The sequence below is a fragment of the Epinephelus fuscoguttatus genome, linkage group LG11 (assembly GCF_011397635.1).
Source record: "Epinephelus fuscoguttatus linkage group LG11, E.fuscoguttatus.final_Chr_v1".
In the NCBI taxonomy this organism is placed as follows: Eukaryota; Metazoa; Chordata; class Actinopteri; order Perciformes; family Serranidae; genus Epinephelus; species Epinephelus fuscoguttatus.
In genome coordinates, this window is record NC_064762.1 from 38,871,200 (window position 1) to 38,892,074 (window position 20,875).

At 39.8% G+C, this 20,875-nt stretch overlaps 1 protein-coding gene across 1 annotated transcript in view; it reads right to left on the reverse strand.

Annotated features, from left to right (window-relative positions):
• Positions 1 to 1,188: 1,188 nt before the first annotated feature.
• gopc (golgi-associated PDZ and coiled-coil motif containing) overlaps positions 1,189 to 20,875 on the reverse strand; it is a 28,128-nt gene continuing 8,441 nt past the window's right edge. The window contains 10 exon segments of the mRNA XM_049590765.1: positions 1,189 to 2,698; positions 6,556 to 6,679; positions 6,945 to 6,995; positions 7,077 to 7,103; positions 7,106 to 7,264; positions 10,386 to 10,481; positions 10,569 to 10,734; positions 10,830 to 11,005; positions 13,833 to 13,856; positions 18,147 to 18,311. Of these exon segments, the coding sequence (XP_049446722.1) occupies positions 2,583 to 2,698; positions 6,556 to 6,679; positions 6,945 to 6,995; positions 7,077 to 7,103; positions 7,106 to 7,264; positions 10,386 to 10,481; positions 10,569 to 10,734; positions 10,830 to 11,005; positions 13,833 to 13,856; positions 18,147 to 18,311 (1,104 nt within the window). The 3' untranslated portion in view covers positions 1,189 to 2,582.

A 20,875-nucleotide genomic window follows, 5' to 3' on the forward strand; every position in this document is an offset into this window, starting at 1 on the left:
ATACAGAGTATGACAAATACAGTCTATAATTACACTGTCTTCAAGGACTTGGGAGGGTATTTGCAATGTCAGTTGTGACATTCTTTCTTTTAAATATTTAAGTTTTAAAAATATCTAAAGATGGAAGAAAACCTGCTCCCTTACCTAACAACCTAACATGGACATATGGCGTAGTTTATTTGTTTGATTGTTTTGCTAAATGCTGGCTCTGCAAAGCTGTATGAATTGACAAGGACCCCCTGAACAATGAACATGCCATTAATAGCTGGGAACTGGGATACTACTGGGGTGTTAAAGGACACCAGTTGTGCCCTACAAAGTTAGAGAAAAAGAAGGTAGCAGTTCTGGCTGGAATTTAGAGGCGCCTTTGAAATGGTACTTCTCAAGATTATTATGACACGGTGCCTTCAAAGACAGAAAACCCGGGATGGGACAAGATGGGATGTCACTGGCACTGTTGTCGAATGGCGAGAGCAGTCACCAGAGGGTGAGTTACTTCACCTGAAAGCCATCCATTACAAAATTATGGAAGAGGATAAGGGCCACATTTGATAAATGTGTTTAAATTCTGAGTCTAACAAGAAAATTCTGAGCAAGTCAGAATTTTGACTTCAAATTCAGAATTTTGATTATAATCTCAGAATTATGACTTTAATTCTCAGAATTCTGAATTTAATCTCAGAATTCTGACTTGAATCTCAGAAATATAATTATTTTTACTCAGAATTCTGACTTTAACCTCTTCATTTTCACTTTAATATGAGAATTCGGACTAATTTTTTTTTAATCTGAGAATTCTAATTCTTAATCTCAGAATTACAATGATTTAAATTCTCATAATTCTCACTTTAATTAAAGAATTCTCACATTATTCTGATAATTCAGACTTTAATCTAAGAAATCTCATTTTAATCAGCTAAATCTGATTTTAATCTTACAATTCTGACTACAATCTGAGAATTTTGATTTTAATCTCAGAATACTGATTTAAATTCTTAGAATTCTAAATTTAATCTCAGATTTGACTCTGTTCTCAGAATCCCTAACTTTGTCAAGATTCTGACTTCAATCTCAGAGGTATACCAATTTTGATGTCAGAATTTTGACTTTACTCTCAAAAGGCTTTTTTTGTTGTTGTTGTTTTACATATGACCCTAATCTCCTTTCATACAGATTTCTATGTTGAATGAGAGAGAGAGAGAGAGAGAGAGAGAGAGAAAAGAAAACAATAAGATTGCAATATGTTCACTGTATGAATAACTATAAAGGTTCAGCATTTTAAACTTTAGAGCCAGAAGTAGCTCGTCAAGTACTTTTACACAGTTCAACATGGACATCTTCAAAAGAAAATTTGTCATTCCTCTTAGCTTTCAGTTATTACTACATTTATTCATGTGGTTGTTAAAACATTCAGACCCTGCATACATTATTTGACAGAATATCTACCTAGCTTGGGTTTTAAATTTGTTTTAAAAAGGTTGAAAAAGTCTGTTGGTAACAACAGGCAAGATTTTATAGCATTTTTCGCTTTGATATTTATTTCACAAGGTAGAGCATAAATGGCCTTGCTCTTGCTAAGTACAATGATCACTTGTCTGAGAAGGTTGGCAACAGATTTATTCTCTATTTGTAAAACAACACTGAAAATTTCTTTTTTAAATTTAATTTTCTTTCTGAGACATTTCCCTGGCTTCTACTAGGGCCCCTGCAGGACAATAGTCTTGTCATAGTATTGTCGGGACCAGATGAATAACTATGCAAACAGAGACAAAAAACTCTACAGCGTTCCTCCAAAAGCGGCACCTGAAACTTTTTTTTAACAATAAGTAACCTCTTCCTCTCTGATGTCAGCTTGGTGACATCTACTTCCTTCAGTTTTCTCACATACAGCGACTGTCTATTTCCATCATTATCTTAATCTCTATAAACAGATATCTGCATATGTGTGCAGAATCTGTAGGCAACGGCACAAGATTTTGGCGTTCTGGTTTCGGTTTGTAGTACAGTTGTAGTACAAGTATTATTGACTAACCATGTTTTAACGGCTGGTAAACAGTCCGTGTGGAGAGGCAGAACGTATTGGCCGAGTTACTATCCCGGAACCCATCGGCTAATGTGTTTTAGCTTTCTTTCTTTTTTGCATTTATATGCAATTATCTGTTTACAGAAATTAGCTGAAATGAGGAAATCTCAACACTGGAACCCCCAAAATATTGGCTGGTGCCCCCAGAAGCTTATAGTTGTCAGACCAATAGCCCATGGGTTCCGAGATTGTTAATATCTTAATAAAATATCCAGAAAAAGTCAGACATTGTTCAGTATCACTCTCTGCTCTACATATGTTACACTTATGCTTCTTTAAACATGTGTACTTTTACCCCAAATCATTGCCACATGCCCAGACTAGACCCCCGAATTCCATTACCCCAGAACACTGAGAGGAAGAAGGGAAAACAGACGGTTTCTGTTCATTTTCCCTTGTCCCTTGGCTCGTCATAGAATTCTTTGATTCAGTTCTTTGAGAGGGATTTAACACCAATCCTCTTGTTATATCTTCAAATACCAATGGCTTATTTGAGCCTCTAGGAGGAGCAGTCAGTCTCGGGAGGCTTTGAAGGGGTTTCCTCTGAAGGTGTCTCACTGGAAATCCCAGTATCTCCATTCTCTGCTCCATTGCTCAGTGTCATCTTTTCCAGAGCTACGGGGTGGACACAGATTCAGACATATAATAAGTAATATGTTGTTCTACATCATTCAGAAAGCATCTTTCTAACCGCAGTAGAGTTAAGTGGTGTCTGGGCTTGTTTTAATAAGCAGCTCATAGTGGAGAGAGGGTGGAGTCAGTACTGTAGAGGAGGGTAACTATGCAGGTACACGGGGTATACCCACTGCTTTTTCTGGCCTTTTACAGTATCAGCCAAAAATCCATTGTTATATATAGGAGAGTATACCCACTTCCTCGTCGGAAAACCTGCCTATCTACTTAGTAGAGCACTCACCTCATCAACTACCACTACACCACTGGGCATGGTTCCCTCCTACTGTGTCATTAAGTGTTTTCGGACCACAGGGACTTCTTCAAAGTGGTAATGACCCTCGTTTTATTGGGTCCTCACTACAAGAATTAGGAATGATCGCAATTCTTAGGACACAGTTTATAGTTCCTTTTTCAGAGTAGATCCTCACCCAGCACAATAGGAAACTTAGAGATTTAAGTGTACATTGACTGATCTAAAACATGAGCCAATCCAGCAGCCACCATTCTTAAAAACCTGTTTGCAGACTACAAAAAAACACAAACAACAGCTCGTAAGAAAAAAAAGGAAGACAACATGGACAAATGGATGGACAGTGAAGTCCAGGTTTTACTGAGCATATATACATTGGGGAAACACAACAGGATTTTGACTCATCAAAGCTACGGTGAGGCTGCTATACCAGTCACAGGCCAGTTGACGTCACTTCCCTTGAAGGGATGTAGTACTCAGGGCTCCCCACCAGACAGTTCCTCTCAGGGAATCCCCACAACTGTTTGGTCCGAAAACACCAAATGTGGAATTTCTCAATTATGGGATCAATAAAGGTGTATCTTATCTACCTTTAAGCATCTACACAATGTGTTATTATTGCTAAATGATGCTTAATGTCAGTCCTGGTCAAAATAATCACTAATTTGCAGTCTGGTGCTTTCACGGGTATCCTGTTTGGTTCGGTTAAAACCAAGCCTAGTCTGGACTTTGCCTCCACGCAGACTATGGTATTGATCGGACGGGATTCGTTTTACATAGGGATATGGACTAATGTCTGTTTACCACAGGATGTCTGTAATATAAATGTCCGATTCGCACGGAACAAGAAATCTGTAATTCTACCAGAGATGGGAGTGGTAACTTGGTTTGTGCCCTGGCGTCACCTCCCTGTCGGCATGTGCGTGCTATGTTGCTTCATGTAAGCACCATCTGAAGGTTAATAATAATTAATAATTAGCCCAATATGAAATATTGCCCATAATCAGGAATGTGTGTACACAATGATTAGCAATATGGATTTATATTAGGCCTACGTAACACAACCAGAAGTCTCGTGGCTCTGAAAAGTGACCTTGACCTTTTTGATTGTTCTCCCATGGAGGGCTATGCGATCATTAGAAAAATGTCCACTATCACGACTGCCGACAACACGAACGCTTCTTCAAGCACCGAAGCACCATCATCGAAAAAATGTGGAAAACTAGTTGTAACCGTGGAAAAATGGTTGTAAACAGGACGTGACAAAATATTTTCATACATTTTTACAGAGGATCGCGTTCGCGCAGGATTAATATTACCCGAGGTATTTTCTCCGGAGCGTTTTACAGAAGGTAAAAGTTGCCGTAATTTTTACTGACATTATCCGTAATGATTACAGACATGACACATTTGGATGGGACTAAAATCCCTGGCAATAATTACTTTACCCTACGTCTCCACGTTAAACTAATCCCATCCTAATAGGGTTTATGATGCCGTTCATTTGTGGTGTGAAAGCAAACCACAGTATTCTGATACTAGATATGTGCTATTAGGATGATTTCAAAAGCTATACTACAAGTAAAGTAGTGTGTTGTGTTTATATGTATACAGTTCATTAACTTCATCATGAGTGACACAGCAATCTCACCTTAATCTCTCCATAACATTGCTGGACAAGATTAAAGTTATTACTTATCTCACTACCTATTTTCATTACAACTCTAATTCCAAAATGTTGAGACGTTGTGTAACACGTAAATAAAAACGGAACGCAATGATTTTGTAAATATGCACTGATTCTGAATTTATGCCTGCAACACATTCCCATAAAGTCGGGATGAGGCAACATATGACTGGGAAAGGTTGTGAAATTGGATACTTGTGAGATGTTAAGCGGACTAATTGGTAACAAGTAAAGACATCATGATGGGTGTGAAAGGGACGTCCTTGAAAGGCTCAGTTGTTCATAAGCAAAGACAGTCACTTTGTGAAAAACCTTCTAGCTAATAGCAAATTGTTACCTAAAGCTAAAACAGCGGTTTATGTCAGACAGTTTAGCTTAATTTGCCTCGTACCTTAACACTCACCAACAGTATTGTTACCTGCAGGCAGTGACTCTCCTCAGCAGCAGAGGGAGGAGCAGAGAGGACAGGAGGACTGATACTGACTGATGTCTCTGTTCTTTATTCTTTCTGATCTTCACTCAGTATTGTGATGTCAGGAATATGATTTATTGTACTGACATTTTAGATTTGTTTCCAGTGAGATATTAAGTTTATATTGTGACTTTGTTGTCTTCACACTACTGTTGCTGCTCTAGAAAAAACATTTAGTAATAAAATATTCAGTTTTAATCGTGTTTAATCCCTTTTTTTTTAAATAGGGCCTTGTAAAATTTACAGGATTCATTCCCTGAGAATCTCTTTAACATTTGAGCAAAAACTGGTATTGTAATTGAAACATCTCCAATCAAATCAATATTGAATCAAATTGAGTCAGAAATCGAATCACATCAGAAAATCAGTGGCTATACCCAGCCCTAGTGGGTAAACAGTGAGACAGTTTGAGAACAACCTCTCTCAACAGACAGTTGCATGGAATTTATGGATTTCATCATCTACAAACTATAGTATCATCTAAAGGTTCAGAGAATCCAGAGAATTCTCTGCACGTTGGCAGGCAGGGCTAAAAAAACAATACTCAGTGCTTGTGTCCTTCAACCCCTCAGGCTACTTTGTATGAAAAAACAACATGACTATGTAAAGGATATGCCCACATGGACTCAGGAACACTTAAAACATTGTAAGTAAACACAGTTTGTTGCTGTTTCTACAAATGCAAGTTACCATGCAAAGTGAAAGCCATCAACAACATCCAGAAATGCTGTCGACTTCTCTGAGCTGGTCTGACGAGTCCACATTTCAAATTGTTTTGGGAAATCATGGATGTTGTGCCCTCTGGTCTAAAGAGGAACAGCACCGTCCAGATTGTTACATGTAACACGTTTGTCTTTTTCAAGGACATCTCTTTTTATTCCAGCAAGACAATGAGACACATTTTGCACGTGTTCTAACAGCTTGGCCTTGTGGTAAAAGAGTGCAGATACTAGTCTGGCCTGCCGGCAGTCCAGACCTGACTTGAACACGTGACGTATAATGAAGCACAAAATATGATAACTAAGACCCTGGATATACCCTGAATTACTGTCCTCAGTTCCCAAACACTTACTGAGTGTTGTTAAAGCAAAGCGCTCCTGTCCCAACTTTATTGGAATGTGTTGCAGGGATCAAAATCAGATTAAGAGTAAATTCACGAAAACAATAAAGTTTATCAGTTTGAACATTAAGTATCTTGTCCTTGTACTGTATTCCATCGATTAAAGGTAAAAAAAATATTTGTATATCATTTGGTTCTGTTTTTATCTTAACACACACAGTGTCCAAACTTTTTTGGAATTGGGATTATCTTTAACAAGCAATCGATTTGTAATCTAGTAATACTAATAATAATGCTCATAATCATTTATTTCTTTGTGAGATCTTACCCTGCAGCGATGCAGAGTTGTTGCTAGGTGGCGCTGTGCTGCTGTCCTCCAGTTCATCTAGGTAGAGTCGATAGCGATGGCCGCTGTCATCTTCATACTCCACGTTCTCATCATCGCTGTCCACCTCACTAAAACTTCACCTCAAACAGCAGTTTCGCTGACACAGACACACTGAATGAGCATTTTGAGATACTGTGGTGCAGCACCTGATCCATTAACCTGATGTTACCTACCTGCTGGGACAGAAACAAGTCTTGTGTTTACCCTGCAGCGATGCAGAGTTGTTGCTAGGTGGCGCTGTGCTGCTGTCCTCCAGTTCATCTAGGTAGAGTCGATAGCGATGGCCGCAGTCATCTCTGAAATCCACGTTCTCATGCATCGCTTCCCACCTCCGAGGAGGAAAAACATTAGAGCACCACCTCAAACTCTATCTGGCCTCGCTGCCATCGGGCACATTCATTCATTCATCTTCTGAAATTGTTGTGGTGCAGTGTGCGCACGTTTATTAATGCCTGTGTTACCTGCTGGGACAGAATGGTAACAGGTCGCCCTTGTGTTTGGGCTGACACATAGCAGACAAAATACTGTTGCTACACATTCACCTACGGACAATTTAGAGTTATCATGCAGACCTAGTCCCCAATCTGCATGTCTTTGGACTGGGATGGATCTCTGAAATCAGAATAGGAACACCATGCTCCTTCCCACCCTGAGGAGGAAAAACATTAGAGCTAACTCAACTCATTTGGCCAAGAAGTCTCTTTAGGCCATTTTATGGTGCCATCGGGCATGTTTTATTAAAGGGAAACTTTGGTGTATTTTATATCCATGGACCATTTCAAGTGACATTTGGACAACTATTTTGGAAATTGGTTCAGTATTGAGAGACAAAACAGGCTACAATGGGGCTACTCTGGGCAACTGACACCATCAATGTATGTCCACTAAAAGTGTTTGTTTTTGCCACTGACAGACACAGATTGTTATTCTATGTGACAACATTATGGAAATGATCCCTACAGAAATACACATTTTTGTTAAAGAGTAAGATCCTTTCTGTTTAACCAGAAACAGCCCAGGAATCACTATCACCAAGCCCAACAGACTCCAAAATAGACAGTGATTTTTGCATCATACAACAAACTTCAAAGTCCACAGACAAAATAAAACTCACAAAGACTGTCTCAGTATGTCACAATCAGCTCTGGTTTGGTAGAAATAAACCTTTAATTCACCCAGTTAGATTATGAAGATACGCTGACTTTATACACACAAATTTCTGTTTATTTAAATGGTGTCTGGTAGCTTTGTTGCCTCTCTCAGTACTGGACCAATTTCAAAACTTTTTTACCTAAGAAAAAAAACATGGAAAAACAGGGTCCAAGGGTTGAAATATACCACTTAACCTTTAATTTTTTATCTCTAACAGTCCTTTAAGACAGTGAGCGGTTGCTGCTGTTTCTACTGTCTGTATTTTAAAGATGTAGCAGCAGGGCACAACCCTCTGCTACAACGACTACTTTAATCCTTCTAACCACCAGTACCATCAGAGGCTGCTGCTGTCCACCTACTGTTATCTCATCATGCAGCTAAAGAGAGCAGGCTGTGGCTTTAAATAGAGGAAATGGTTGGCAATATGACATAGTCAAGTCTTGCTCATTTATAACCTAATGTTATTTAGACCAGATGTTGAAGGTGATGTTGTTTCATGATAATTTCTTTTGGCCACTGTTGGTGCAGACCAATATAATTAGCTCCTATATTGTTTCCCTCTGTGTGGTTTCTGTGGTTGTCATGGCAACATGGTAGGGCACAATGGCATGCTGAAAAGACTGAACCATAACCAAGCTAAAACCAAGCTAAAAACAGGCCATTGATTGCTTGGATGCCCCACTGCCAGTAGATCAGAACTGTGTACACAGCTCAGCAGACGAGTTGTCCTATCTATGTTTTATTTTCCTGGTGTGTCACATCTGACATCACGGACAGGCCAGAAAACAGGTTAGTGAATTGTAGAAAGCAGCAGTAACAGAGCCAATACTACATTTTGAAAGAGGTTCAAGTGTTGCTTGGAAGGAGATGCATGGTATTTTATGGCGGCCTGTCACTACATCGCGGCAGCAAAGGGGCAAACATTGGCATGTCCACCAGAGTGTCGTATTTCCATTACAAAAGCCAGATGATAGTAGGTTTTTTGTCCAGTGAGCAAGCTGCTTTAGAGTCAGTTCTCTTTATTTCCAGGTCATTTGTTAGCTGCTTAGAGGGTGTTTTAGTCCCAGATTTTTAAAGCAACAGTTTGAGTTTTTGGGCCCTCAAAATCCAAGATCCTTGTAATGATACATCAACTCACAATAGGTTGGATGACACCCCCGTCATTGCTTGAGAGCGTCTGTTTCGCTTGCACTGGCACTATGCAGTTTCGGGGTTCAGGTAGGAACCCAGACACAAAACAGGACTACAAAATTTGGCTGCTTTACGGCATACATCATATCCCCCTCCTCTCTTTGGAGTAGCGAACGGAGTTACACGTGGTTGTCATGGCAAAGAAAAGGAAGAAGGTTAAGGTGTTGTCTGAGGAGACAAAGAAAAGAAAACAGGAGAGTGATAAAACAAAAGCTCGAACAAGGGTTAATATTGGCCTGGCTTTCACAGGTGAGAGCTGAAAGAGGAGGAGGGATGCCCGACCGATGGTGACCTGGCGCTGTCACTGCTGTTACCCTCTACTGAGGAGACTCACTGTCTGCAGGTCGGCTGCCTCAGGTACATCTTCAGATAAAGTGTTAGCCTACAAACAGACAGCTTTCATTTTAGTTTGTCTTTAACACTTTGCTGTTAGCACTGCGAGCGCGATGTGCTTGTGTCGACTGAGATCATAAATCATAATAGCGGTGAATGAGAGACTGCGGACAGAGCAGATTGAAATATGGCTTTCTACATGCTGATCACATGTATTGATTAAGTATTGGCTTGGCTGGCAGAGGTTTTATCGCACTCACTTACAGTAACAAGCGTAGTTGTCGTCAACCAGAGTCATCTTGAAGTTATATTCCCTTCATCTGCACTGCGGCCTCTCTGCTGTTGATCATTGTCCGTGTTAAACTTAACTGCGGAGCTCTCACTGCTGCACTGTGCTGCTTGAAACTGACAAGGCGCGTGTTTGCACGCTTACTGGCGGGCGCGTCCGCAGTGCTAAGGGCTTTTGCACAGGCGACCTACACCATGTCGGCCTTATGGAATTTTTGTCTATTCAAGAAATTACATTTCATTTATCATTTTCATTTATCTATGGTTTTATTCATGTATGCCTTTTTTTATTATATTTTTTTGTTATATTTGAGCAAAAAGGAAAATGTTTCTTAACCTGTGTCACTGTTTTTATTTGTTTGCTTGAGATGATTATTGACAAGTTGGTTGTATCTTGGTTAAAATGTTCTAAAGGGAGAGATAGAAAATAGTGCAATATCGTGTGTGCTGTGAAGTGGTTTGAAAAAAATGAAATTGGAATCAGCCAAAATTGGAATCGGCCATCCAAACAGTCACGCAAATCGGAAATGGGGATCGGCCCAAAAAATTGTAATTGGTGCCAGTCTAATAAATAACCTTCCGCAAGTCTATAAGGACAACTTAAATACACATTGATATGTAATTGCTCTCCCCCTTCTCTTCTACTGTGTGCAGGCAGTCAGTGTGTTGATGTGTGATGTGTACAGCAGGCAGAAGGACACCGCTGGCTGCAGGAGCGAGAGTTCAGTCATAGTGAGGTATCAGCAAAACAGAGTACCATGACTTAACCACATTCAGGAAGAAAAAGAACAGCTGAGACTTCTTACTGTAATGGAGATTCCAAGCCCCTCATGATCATCTTTGACCAGCACCACCTTTCTGATAGGGCCCACTCCCTGGGTCTTCTTCAACATGTCTGGGTCCTGTAATGACATCAATACATTCAGCTCTGGAAGCACAAATAAATAAAGGTATCAACAGTTCCAACTGTTCTGTGGTTCCACACTCACGTGTCCCACAGGAGAGGGGAGAGGTTTCTTAGGATCGTTGCGACCCCTGCACGCGCGGATGACGGTCTTATGGCGGTGAAGGTGAATCTCTGCCTCCAACTGGTTCCACAGCTTGTCATGTGCCGGCCCTTTCATGTCACGACCCAGTAACTGGATCTGCTGCACCCTGGAGGACATATCCAAAGATCCTGCTGTCAATTCTAACACCAGGAAGTCCATCCATGTTTTGCTCATCTTTCACGTGAAAGGAGTTGTCCCTACCTGCCAGCTAGTTCCTTGTCCAAGTATTTGGCAGCCAGTCTGGCGCCGTACACTTCAGCCTGCAGCACTGCCATGTGTCTGCGCAGAGCCTCGTTTTCCTTCTTAAATAGTCTCACCTCAGCCTCCAGCCTGGCCTCTGCTAATTTCTCCTTCTTGCTGACCTCCAGCTCCTGTTCCTACAACAAGACATCACATGTGAGCACACACAACAGAACAAGCACTGGAAGCAAGATGAGTGGATGAGTGAAAATCCTGTTAATCTGTGGTGGCTGAATATAGCACAATTTAGCAGAGGTGGTTTTCACACCCCTTTTAATTCATTTCATTGACAAATGAAAGTACATGGAGAGTTGAATCTTAAAAGTATCTATGTTGAGAAATTTTAATTCATGCATAATAAATTCCAGCCATGCAAATAATAATCAAATAAGATTACTAACTCATATTCAGATTAGGATTAAATGTCTTCCTGAGATTGAAACAGATTACATTGGAGAAAATAAATCCCTGAGAGAAAACAGCTGCAGCTGAAAACTTGAACCAGTTATATCACTCTAAAAATTGCATTTGAAGGTCAGTATTTGGCTCAACAGTCCACAAAGGAAAAAGATTTGGGGAGAATTTACAGTAAAAACCAGAATCTCAATTGACCAAACCTAAATCCCACCCCTTAGTTACTGTTGCTAAGTCAGACAGGCTTGACAAAAAAAAAAAAGAAAAAAAAAGTTTTTCGTGAAATTCAAAAGTCTAAAAGACTAAAAAGATGACATCATGGCCACAAGTAGTAGAAAATGGATAAAATTTTAGGGGATGGAAAAATGACAATATGATTTCTGAAATTAAATTTTATTTATAAAGAAACAAATAGTGATATAACTGGTTGATTGACATAGCCTAATGATTAAAGCAAAAAAAAAAAAAAAAAAATAGGTTAGGAATAATACTCATGAATTATAATTACAGAGTAATACTATTATGTACCAACTTGATTTTATTTTATAGATACTGTATAAGCGTTGATGGAGGAAGCCTGAGGACTAAGGGGCCATACATATACTGCCTCTTTAACTGGACCATTTCCTAAGTGAGACCATTTCTTAATCTCAATTAACATTGAGATCATTAAGAAGAAATACTGCAGTAAAATGAATAAAACACAGGATTATGATACCCTTTGACATCTCCTGTCATACTGGAGTATTAGTTTCTTAAGACTTTTTAATACAGAGCAAACAAGACCACAGCAAATAGGCAGAAACAGCAAGACTGAAAGGCAGTTTACCATGAGCAAGGACAATAAGAAAAATATGCTACAGTTAAAATGCTCAAAATTTAGGATAATTGCACTCTACTGATCATTCTCAATTTTTCAGTTCATTAATTAGCTTGAAAATGACTGAATACCACCATCTACAGGCATTACGCGACATTTAAGGTGGACCGAGAAATTCCATTTTATTCCATTTTCCATTTTTTTTCGTTTTCCATTTTATTGTTTTTTTGTTCTTAATTGAAATTCAAATGAACGAATGGTACCGACAATGCATGGGATTGCTGGCAAAGTGCCATCACCTCAGGTACCTTATCTCAACTGCTTAGCAACTCCTCCAGTCTACAATGAACGCATTGGCCCCAGTATAAACTGTATTCTTTCATTGAAATTACATTTAAAAAAGTGCAGGTTGTATTATATTCAGGAACTAGTTTTGGAAACATTTTTGGAACATTTGGATTGAAGCCACATCACTTCACAGCCTCAGTGCAGTCAAAAGTGACAGATGAAATGGAGAGATGCAGGAATTTCTTGAAAAAAAAAAAGAGGGTCAAGAGAATGGCAAGTTAATTAAGGTTTGAGAGGAATTTCAAAATCATCAATGAGGCAGAAATGTCAAGCAACCATCAAGCAGCCAAGAAATACAGTGTGACAGGTTGTCATGTTAGATAATGGTGAGCGTTCAATGACAGTCTTAGAAATGCTAACAATCAGAATAAAGCTGGAAGCTTTGGAAACTGCCATGTAGCTGACAAGTCTACAACCAAGTTCAAAGCTGTATCTTTGGCTGGGTTAAAAGAATGATGCACCAAAATGCACTGTCCCCTCAGCGCAGAACAAATCTGGTGCAGTGTCAAAGGTAAGAAAAAGATGGAAATGCTAATCAGAACCGTTTTTTTAGACTTGGCAGCATCTGTGACTGCCCACAAAAAAGTGACACATTTGTCATTGTTAAGTAAAGTGACAATGAGAAAAGTCTATCCTCCGTCATGTTAGCATGCCAAATTGACAAAGCCAAGCTCCCTCAATATATGTTTATTCTGAAATGTGAGACATGTAGCCCCACTTTTTAAAGTACTTCAGTCTTTCTATTTCATAGACAGCCGAGTTGTTAAAAGACCATCTTTCCAGCAGTAACATACTTATTTGAGTCCTGACCTGCTGTGGAGAAGATCCCTGGTCTCCAAGAAACACAAATGAGGTGCATGTCACCAAAATTAAGGTGCAGGTTGCTAATTTACCCAATGTCTGCAAATGAGCAAGTTATTTGCTAGCTTGAACCGCCAGAACTTTCATAGTATGAAGGACAGTGCTAACCACTGAGCCACTGAGCCGACCAGCTAAGATGTTTCTGTGTAGAGTTTGAATGTTCTCTCTGTGCCTGCATGGGTTTTCTCCAGGTGCTCTGAGTCCCCCCCCACAGTCCAGAGACATGCTGGTTAGATTAAGTAGTGACTCTAAAACTGCCTGTACAGGTGAACGTGAGCTGGAATTTTGTACCATTTTTTGTTGTTGTTTAATTTTCACTTAACAGTAACGGAAATTCTCTGTGATCGGTCCTTCCTATATTTTACATGGACAGCTGAAAGCTGACTGTGTCAGTAGGAAGGAAGACAGTTATGACTCATGTCCCAGTCCTTTCTACTCCTGCCTTTAAATATCACTGAATCACTACTTGCGTCAAGTGTAGCTACACAATCTATCCAAAAAATGTACACACACAAACTTACCATATCGTCCAATGTTGCCGCAGGCTTTAGGAGAAAAGAGACAGAGGAGGAACAGAAAGTTGTCACAGATTAGAGAAAATTTGATTTCAGGCGACAGATTGTGAGTAAGTTAACCATTAAAGTTCAAGAGGCAGATATATTTTACAGCACATCAGTTGAAAAAAGCAACTGAAAGCAGTGGAAGCAAAGGGAAAGGAGTAGGAAGCAAAGGAAAACGCACTGTCCCATAAATGCACACTTTTGGCACTGCAAGTGAAAGTTTTAGGCTTCAAGTCTCAGACACTCTCAGTTACCTCAGACTTACACATGTAACTATACTGATTACACTTTGGGTCCAAAAAATCTTGTAGTGCACAGTTGTACTGCCACTAACTACATCATGCTGCTAATGCTCTGCTTTTGTTTGCCAGCATGTGTGGACAGTGTGAGGAGTTTCTAAATGTTGTCAGCTGTCTGGAGGATTAAATGTTAGAATGAATGTTGAGGACCATTTGATATCTTGTAATGATAATCTCTTAAGAGAAGGAACTATATTAGTATATGTCTGACAATCATGAGCAAAGATAGATTTACATTATTTTAATAATCTGCAATGAATAAACATCCTGTAATCCCTCACCCACCTGGTTTTAACCCGGGGTGGAGGATTCAAACCCTGGGCTGGAGGAGCCCTTCTGTGTGGAGCGTGCATGTTTTCCCTGTGTCAGTGTGGGTTTTCTCTGGGTACTCCGGCTTCCTCCCACAGTCCAAAGACATGCAGGTTTCTTTGACTCTAAATTGGCTGTAGGTGTGAATGTAAGACTAAATGGTTGTTTGTCACTATGTGCTAGCCCTGTGATAGTCTGACGACGTGCTCCTGACCTAAATTAAGATTTCTTTGTGTATTTGTTTTATTAATTGACATTATTTTAATTCTGATTGTTTTTCATCTACCTCGGATTTGTGAAATGTTCTGCTGTTCGGCAAGTGTTTGCCATGTCCTCACAATAAAGAGTCGTTTGTGACCTTTACTGTTGTAAAATTATCAACATTTGTTGCTGTATCGTCCAGCTCTAATGGACACTAGCAATTAAAAGAACTGTGTTGGGAAACAAAACTGAAGAGACCGCTGCTGTGTTGCAACTTAAAGCTTTGAGTTAACAAGGCTCTGCAGGGATCATGTTAAAAACAATGACTCTAAGTTAGTTGTAGACACTCTTTGAGAGACTGTATTTGGATTGCAATGTGCTGGGAAACATCAACTACACTTGTTCATCACAACATCAATACAACAAGACTTGCTGTGTGTGATAAACCGAAACTCATACAGAGACAAGACGTGCAGACATGTCAGTAGCTGCTTGTTATAGTCATCGTTTATTTGTTATGTTTTTTCCATGACCTCAGCAGCGTACTGTAGGGGGATTATTTACCAGATCAATAAATTCAGATGTCTCTAATGTTGAGCTGAGGTTGCGTGCAGATAAAACAAAACACAAAACATATGAGAAACTACACATGAAGAGGTCAACAGGTTTACATGTGAAGTTAAATTAAGCCTCCAGCTATCCTTCTGCATTCATATATTACTCAAGAGGTTCAGCATGCAGGTGTTCTTCCTTCTCTACATGAGATTAACTGTCTTGCTTTTTTAAGACAACCATGTAAAATAAGACAGAAAGAGGAACATCTGTGCTGTTCATAAAATACACCAGTGCAATGCATGGGGAATGGGCTCTGTTGTTGGCCCAGACTGAACCGCCACTTATATATCCTGACTTTGGGGATCTCCATGTGACACTTCTCCCTCCCTGCATTTTCTCTCTGTGTCTATACTGTCTCTATCTAAAGTAGGCAAAATGTAAAAAAAATAAAAAATAAAAAAATACTTTGCCCTGTTGTAAAATGTTATTCATTTGCAGACTAACTCTGGCACACTGTCTAACTCGCATAAATAATTAAACATTTATGTAACTAGACCTCCATCAGGGGAACAGTTTTGTGACAAAGAGAGGCCCTCTAAGTAGGGAGTGGCTGAGTGTGCAATCAACCACATTCCCCACATACAGTGGGTGGGCATAAATACAAAACATCAATTTACTATGTGACAATCCATAATATTATACAGAGAGAGAGAGAGAGAGAGAGAGAGAGAGAGAGGGAGGGAGATGAGTCCAAAAGTCAAAACACACTGTTGTAAACATAAAAAAGTGGGTTTCTGAGACATGGAAAACAACAGCTCCCACTCTTTCAGTTGAGAGGGATTTGTCATTCCACAGAGGGCTTTTCGGGAGAAAGCCGTGGATGTGAAAAATAAATTTGCACGGCAGGGATACCCTTCACAGTTTGACCAGGCATATGAGCTGGCTCTGATACAGATGCCCTCGGACTTCAGCAGGATTTATACTAATGTGTCGAATTGACACCGTTCCCTAGAAATGTAACTACCCGTTGCAGTGACGCAGACCTCCTGTCTATTTTTGTAAGCTGAAAACCATTTCCCTCAGAGGAAACAAAGCTTTTACTTACTTTTATTTCACAGATAAGAAACAATAAATTGTTAAGACAATAAAGCACCCACAAAATACCATTTAAAATCTTGAGTGTGATTTATCCTGGCTTCATATGGGTAGAGGAAATCTCCGCTACCTGCTAGGCTAATTTATGCAATGTAAAATACCCCAGGCTTGTGCTAATAACGTTAGCATGTTGTATTTGTGCGTTTAGTACTATCACCATTCTCAACTCAATAACGTGACCGATGAGTTTTAAACCACAGCTGAGCTGATTTTATGTGTTAAGTCTTTTGTAATGACTTTGTATGTTTGTTTTACTGTCTATTTGTCTGATTTCACAGTGTTGTCTTTTGTGTTTGGTGAGCTGAAGACAAATTCCACCCACGGTGGACAAGAAAGATATATTCTGTTCTGTTGTAGTATAATACAGTTGTTTTGTCGGTGAACCTTGTGAGCTGTACTGGAGCCAAACTGTTAAATGTTGGCTTCATATGAGTAGACGAAATCTTTGCAAGCCACTAGACTAAATTATACAATGTAAAATGCCATGGGCTTGTGCTAATATATTAAGCATGTTGTATTTGTGGGGAAAATGTGTCCAGCAATAGACAAGTGCTTTGTCTGTGAATCCAGTGAGTCATAATTAAGTGAATTTGTATACTTGTGTTTGAAAATGTCACTATGAAGCCATGTTTAATGTGTGTTTTGGGTGTGTTTTGAATCAACTAAACTTAACAGCACTTAACAGAAACACCACCAATATTCAAACCCTTACCTATGGTCATGAGCTTTGGGTAGTGACCGAAATAATGAGATCGCAGATAACTGTGTAGTAATGATGCTGTTTAATCAGCATCTTGAAATGCCACAGATGTCAGGTGGATGGATTATCTTGGAAAAGGAAAAGTGCTCACTATTTTAGCAAAGATGTGACCAAATTTGGAGAGAAATATATCCCGAGTGCATTAAAAAAGTCTTAGATCTTCAGCATAAACCTGTGAAAAATGAGATAAAAAACAAACGTGTTGGGTTTAAATTTCTGTTCAGCGTAGATATATTGTCTCAAAATTATTGGTGTTGACTTTTTCTATATGCTGTTAGGTTCGTCCACAAATCACAACTACATTGCACTCACGTTTTGTGGAATAAAGGATCTTTTCACAAGGACCTTAGTGTAAAGAATGCAGTCTTGATAAGGCAGAGGCTGATTTGATTATTTTTAAGTATACTTTGATGCAATTTTTGCCCATTGGCATTTTAAAGACCTTGTTGTATTTATTATGAAGGTTCCTATCTATGTATTGATGTTGTTTTGTCACTTTGCATGCAAACACGTTCCTACAGGTTCATCTCGAATGCAACCTGTAAGATTTGGAAATGTATCTCTTTAAGAGCCTACCTATTTAATGTAAATACTTTTGGGTATGTTTATGATTGTCACTATACAATGTGTTTTTACTTTTTGACTTCTCTCTCTCTATGTATAATACTGTGGATTGTCACATAGTAAATTGATGTTTCGTATTTATGCAAACCCACTGTATGTGGGGAATGTGGTTGATTGCACACTCACAGACACTCCCTACTTAGAGGGCCTCTCTTTGTCACAAAATTGTTTGCCTGATGAAGGTCTAGTTACATAAAGGTTGCAATTAATTTATTTTTTTGGAAGTTAGTCTATGTACAGAGTGTCTAAATTGTGTCCTACTCGTCCCTCTCCTGGGCACCTGTTTGGAAATAGATGTGTGAAGTATTCTTTTGATAAAATGTAATTTATTGTCATTGAAGGCTGGAGACAGCATCTCGTCTTCCTACCTACCAGTCTGTCTTTGATGGAGTCAGAGTCTTCAGCCTGGCCTTGCTTGGCATGAAGTTGCAGCTGGAGGGCATGAAGCTGGAGGAGCTGGTCATGGACCTCCCTCTCTATCACTTTCCGCTCAGCTTTAGCCTCAGTCAGCTCAGAACGCAGGTCCACCAGCTGAGCCTGGAGCAGAGGGCAGGAAGAATGAAGGCAAAGAAGAGAGTGGTAGAGGGAGAGAGAGAGGGGGGGGGGTCATCAGAGACAGATATGTCAGGTTTGAGTCAACACTGCGTTAGCTTCGGAGAATACAGAACAGTCCCAGCAGATCATCCCACTAGGACCTAGGAGTGTGCACTAATGGGGTGAGCAAAGTCAAATTTGACCATTAGATAAGCCATGATTCCAAGGAGTCAACGTCAGATGGAAGACTGAGCTAACATGACTGGACTGTCAGAACACCAAGTCACAAGGTGTCAGTGCTTACCACAAACCATTCAACACTTTATTATCACTGTCAGTACACTGAGAGGACAGCTATGTCCTCGGGGTCTGGAAGTGGGTCTACTAGTTTACAAATAGAGTCTCCATTATAAAGCTTCTCGACCAAAGAGAGCTGAAGTTGAAATGCTGCATTCCAGACAACTTGGAACTCTAAAATGTCTGATTTCCTATGAGTGAAAGTATGATGGAATGCCACTAAAGTTGGAGTTCGGAGTTGAATACTGGGAAAACAACTCCCTTCAGGGGAATATAAACCCTCCGCTGTGGAGGGGTTATATTCCCCTGTCGGGAGTTATTTTCCCAGTATTCACTGGCTTATTATACATTATCCCTTACATATTCAATAAAGGTAATGGAATACAATTGTTCTAAATATAAAATTTAATTTGGGGAATCATGAAAGTCAAGTAAACTACATGAAGTGTCAAGTGGTGTAACCACCATTTAAGAGGCCATTTTATATTGTAAAGAAGGCAATGTTATAGGAAATGGTATTACAGAGAAGGACCTCTGATAATCACAACTGCTGCATGACAAGGTTAGAATCTCTTAAAATTACTAATAAATTTACGTTTTTAGACTCTGGTCAGGTTTGGTAAGTTTACATGTCAAATGGTATGACCCTAGAAAAACATTAATAATTCATAAAAATCATTAAAATGAATATTTACTTTAAAAATTATGTTTGAAATATTGAGACTAAGGCCATGTGCTTACACAGGTGTTCATGGTAATGCCTGTCAAATTTGATTTTAAAATGAAATGTGAAATGAAATGTGCGTCCCAAGTCTCTTATTTTTATAGTGCTACTGCTAGCTCCTAGCTTGAACCGGAAGTCGTTCGAGGTCCGCCATCTTCTACGCCGTCCCAAGTCTCTTATTTGTGCAGCAAGGAGCTAGCGCTAGGAGCTAGCAGCAAGCTTTAAGCAGCTACGAGCTAGGATGGTCGAGAGGTTCCTAACAGGAAGTCTTTTTCAGCTTGAGGCCATGACGTATAAATACCCATCCCCTACACCTGGCTCATTTGAACGAGATGGCTGAGAAACAGTGCAAGTGTACCCTTTACATGCATTCTTTGCAATGAAACGCTGTAATTCACATGCCTACGCGACTACAAAGAGTAACGTTAATGATATTTCCTGCAAGACTGTCATGTTGTAATTAAGTTTATTTCATTCACAACCCGTTGCGTTGTTCAGCAGACTGTCGGTGATGTGTGGCTGTTAAACGTGCAGCTGCTCATGTCCAGAACCACACGTGTTGATATAACACCACGCACACACACACACACACACACACACACACACACATTAATTGTCTTGCATCATGTCATGTGAGTGGAATAATGTTTAATAGCTTGTAGGTAATATTACTCATTAATATTAATATTAATTAAAATTATTACTTTCATGTTGTTGTAAGCTACTGCCGTCTGTCCAGCATCTCTCTCTGTCTCTGTCTCATTGTGTCATACGGATTACTGTTAATTTATTATGTTGATCTGTTCTGTACGACATCTACTGCACGTCTGTCCGTCCTGGAAGAGGGATCCCTCCTCAGTTGCTCTTCCTGAGGTTTCTACCGTTTTTTCCCCGTTAAAGGGTTTTTTTGCAGAGTTTTTCCTGATCAGCTGTGAGGGTCCTAAGGACAGAGGGATGTCGTATGCTGTAAAGCCCTGTGAGGCAAACTGTGATTTGTGATATTGGGCTTTATAAATAAAATTGAATTGATTGAGGCAGACTGACAGGTCTGATATATGTCTTATTCACTCAGCAGCTGACTTGTTGAATGATGGCGAGTGGATTTAATAATAGTGATAATAATAATGATAATGATGCTCATCACAGTGACAGTGGCAGGGCTACAGACTGTTCTTTAACTGCAACAAACTTCGGCAAATGACTCAATAACAATGGTAATACATGCAAAAGTGTGTGACCAAAGTCATGACGGCGTTACGGCTTTGATCAGCGAATATAATGTGACTTGGGATGTACGCCAAACGCTGGCTCCGTTAGGCAGCAGATCCAGCTGTGCCGCCATCATCAGGAATGGACGTCGCTTCACGTGACGCTACAGTGGAAAGGACGTCTCATGTCTCTTAAACCGACAATGCTCGCTCATCGCTCCTAGCGCTAGCTCCTCACATTTTTTCCTAGGTGGGAGGAGCTAAACAGCTAGCAAAGTCAGCTAGCAGTAGCACTAGCAGTAATTTAAGAGACTTGGGACGGACCCATGGTGTAACCA